General features: G+C 46.2%; 1 protein-coding gene across 1 annotated transcript; it reads right to left on the bottom strand.

The window, feature by feature from the left end:
* Positions 1 to 1,227: 1,227 nt before the first annotated feature.
* On the bottom strand, positions 1,228 to 1,892 carry LOC148021199 (uncharacterized). The gene is made up of 3 exons (XM_087698159.1): positions 1,758 to 1,892; positions 1,520 to 1,666; positions 1,228 to 1,435 (listed from the first exon to the last, which is right to left on the bottom strand). The coding sequence occupies exons 1-3, from the start codon at positions 1,818 to 1,820 to the stop codon at positions 1,277 to 1,279; spliced, it is 369 nt and encodes a 122-aa protein (XP_087554285.1). The 5' UTR covers positions 1,821 to 1,892; the 3' UTR covers positions 1,228 to 1,276.
* Between the last annotated feature and the right edge of the window lie 389 nt (positions 1,893 to 2,281).

Below are 2,281 nucleotides of genomic sequence, written 5' to 3'. Positions count from 1 at the left end.
CCTCTTTTACCTCCAATAGCTCTTTTTTAGTGGAAGGCCAACATATGAAATGTTGACCAAGTTGCATGATGGCTTCTACAAACTCTTGCAAGAAATCTATGGAAGTGGAGCGGCCACATCCAAAAATTTTGGCAATGTGGTCATGCGTGTTCCTTGAAGCTAGTAGCATCACACAATGGCAACTTTCTTCTCCACGTTGTAAATATAACTAGTAGGCATGCTATAGAGAGGAGTGGGAACGTTGCCTTACAGCAGCTCGGTACACGAAGAAGGTTGTAGAGGGATGTGAAAAGCAAATAAGGTAGATTGAATAGCTCTTGCCATCTCTCATAGATGAAATGGTTCCACTAGTGGATCCAAATAATTTCTTTTAAATCTTGGGTGCTGACGAATAGACTTGGCCGTACCCCAAAGTAAAGCCAATATGGGATGGATGAAATGGCCTTCATCCTCATCTTCCCAGGCAACATAGAAGGATGCAAGGAAGAGGCTTGCAGAGTATCCCAAGAATGACAATCTTAATGAGGAGCTAATTAGATAATGGGCAAGACACGTCTTAGAAAGGACTGATTGTGCTCCCTGCGTTGTCCCACCCCTGGAATTTTTCTGTGCAAGGGATGATGCACTACAAGGGATCAGGCTCATACCCGCGCTCCTAGCCGCACAAAATGACTTGGGAAAAAAAGTGTCGGGCCCGTGTAATAGCGCGTGTATCATCGCGGCCAGAGACATGCGTGTAAAAGCGCGTGTACAGTGAAGCCAGTCGCGCGAATACACGACCCCATACACGCGTTCTGCGCAGTTTTGCTGCAAATTTACACGCGAATCTAACCAGACTATCCGCGCAAATATACGCGATTTTGACAAATGACACGCGCTTATACACGCGATCGCAGAGGGAAAAAAAAAATCCAGAGAGTGCTTTTGGGTGCCTGGATGCTGTTCCAGCATCCAGCCACCCAAAGGCACTCTCTGGATTTTTTTTTGGTGCATTGCACCATAAAAAAAGAGCGATTTAGATTTCAAGACTCACTCTCTATGAATACACGATTCAATATTACTATCTAAAACTTAATACACGACTCAAGACTCACGATTCAATACATTGTCAATACATGATACATTTGTGTACAAGGGAGTCCATATGTCAAAATAGCCCATGGCTTTAATTAGGAACAAATATATACAAAGTCAAATAGGGAGCTAGGTGCAAAAAAGCCCATGGCTTCAGTTACAAAAAAATTTTGTACAACCACATCCTACAGTATTCTGAAAGCTAATCAGAGGATGATGAGGACCCTGTGCTCTCTCCATGATCAGAGGAGCTCGCATCGGTATGTTCCGATGAGTGGTGCTCGCCTCCACCAGGAGCAGTGGCACGAACATCAGCAGTGGCGGCTGGATCATCAGGGGCAGGAGCATCAGCAGCTTGTGCCTGTTCAAGAAATATATCGTATGTAAGTATACATATATATGCAATTAAATAAACCGAAATCATTCATTTAGAGTTTTCAAGTACCTGTCGACCGTATGGTCTCATGGCCGCGTCAAACTGCGCATCCGTAATACGTCCCTCGTTTCTGAAGATGGCCCACGTGTCACGTCTGCTATTGCGGCGAGCATACCCAGTCTCGTGGGCTGTGGGCCCTCTCCCCATAACCCGTCGCTGTAACATAATCAAGATAGTTTGTAAGATCAAAACAATCATAGAATCAATGAATTTGGCAAACAATCAAATAAAGAGGCAAGTTACTTACGAACTCTGCCTCCCACGACTCGACGCCGCCAGATCCGAAATGCGACGATCCAATGGTCTCCATCTGGATCCGTCGTGCCTCCACATGCTGCCTGCTCTTCACGCCTCCCTCTGCGCGCTTCTTTGCCTCCTTCCACTCGCGTTTGTGGGCAGTGGCAGGTTTCTCACAAGGATAGCCACCCGCAGCTACATTCACCCCATCATCGTACGCGAGTTTCTTAAGGTGAGATCTTTTATTACTTAAGATCTCCCTTATTCGCGTCCTTCCCCATACATCCGAGAATGTCGCTCGTGGGGGATTGGGGTACCGACTATGTACACTATCTAGGACCTCCCTAACTAACCGGCTATCCTGATCTTTAAATTTTACAAAACAGTTTCTATACATGTTTGAAACTACCCCCCGCATATACTCCATCACCTCTTTCCCTCTCGCATCCATGACTACCCCGCCCCTATCCGTAACATCGTAGAAAATCTCTCCCTCCACCTCTCTCGCCTCCTCCGACTCCTCACTGTCTCCTC

Source organism: Lygodium microphyllum, chromosome 18 (assembly GCF_053477565.2).
Source record: "Lygodium microphyllum isolate KBCC chromosome 18, Lygodium_microphyllum_v1.1.10, whole genome shotgun sequence".
Classification (NCBI taxonomy): domain Eukaryota; kingdom Viridiplantae; phylum Streptophyta; class Polypodiopsida; order Schizaeales; family Lygodiaceae; genus Lygodium; species Lygodium microphyllum.
Note: the sequence above shows the minus strand (reverse complement) of the source record. Positions and strands in the feature narration are given on the sequence as shown.

Bases quoted from the DNA above. Each gene is read 5' to 3' on its own strand.
- LOC148021199 (XM_087698159.1), bottom strand. From the start codon at position 1,820: ATGGAGACCATTGGATCGTCGCATTTCGGATCTGGCGGCGTCGAGTCG. The intron at 1,667-1,757 runs GTAAGTAACTTG...ATTATGTTACAG, and splicing joins AGTCGTGGGAGGCAGAGTTC to CGACGGGTTATGGGGAGAGG. The intron at 1,436-1,519 runs GTACTTGAAAAC...TTTCTTGAACAG, and splicing joins TGAGACCATACGGTCGACAG to GCACAAGCTGCTGATGCTCC.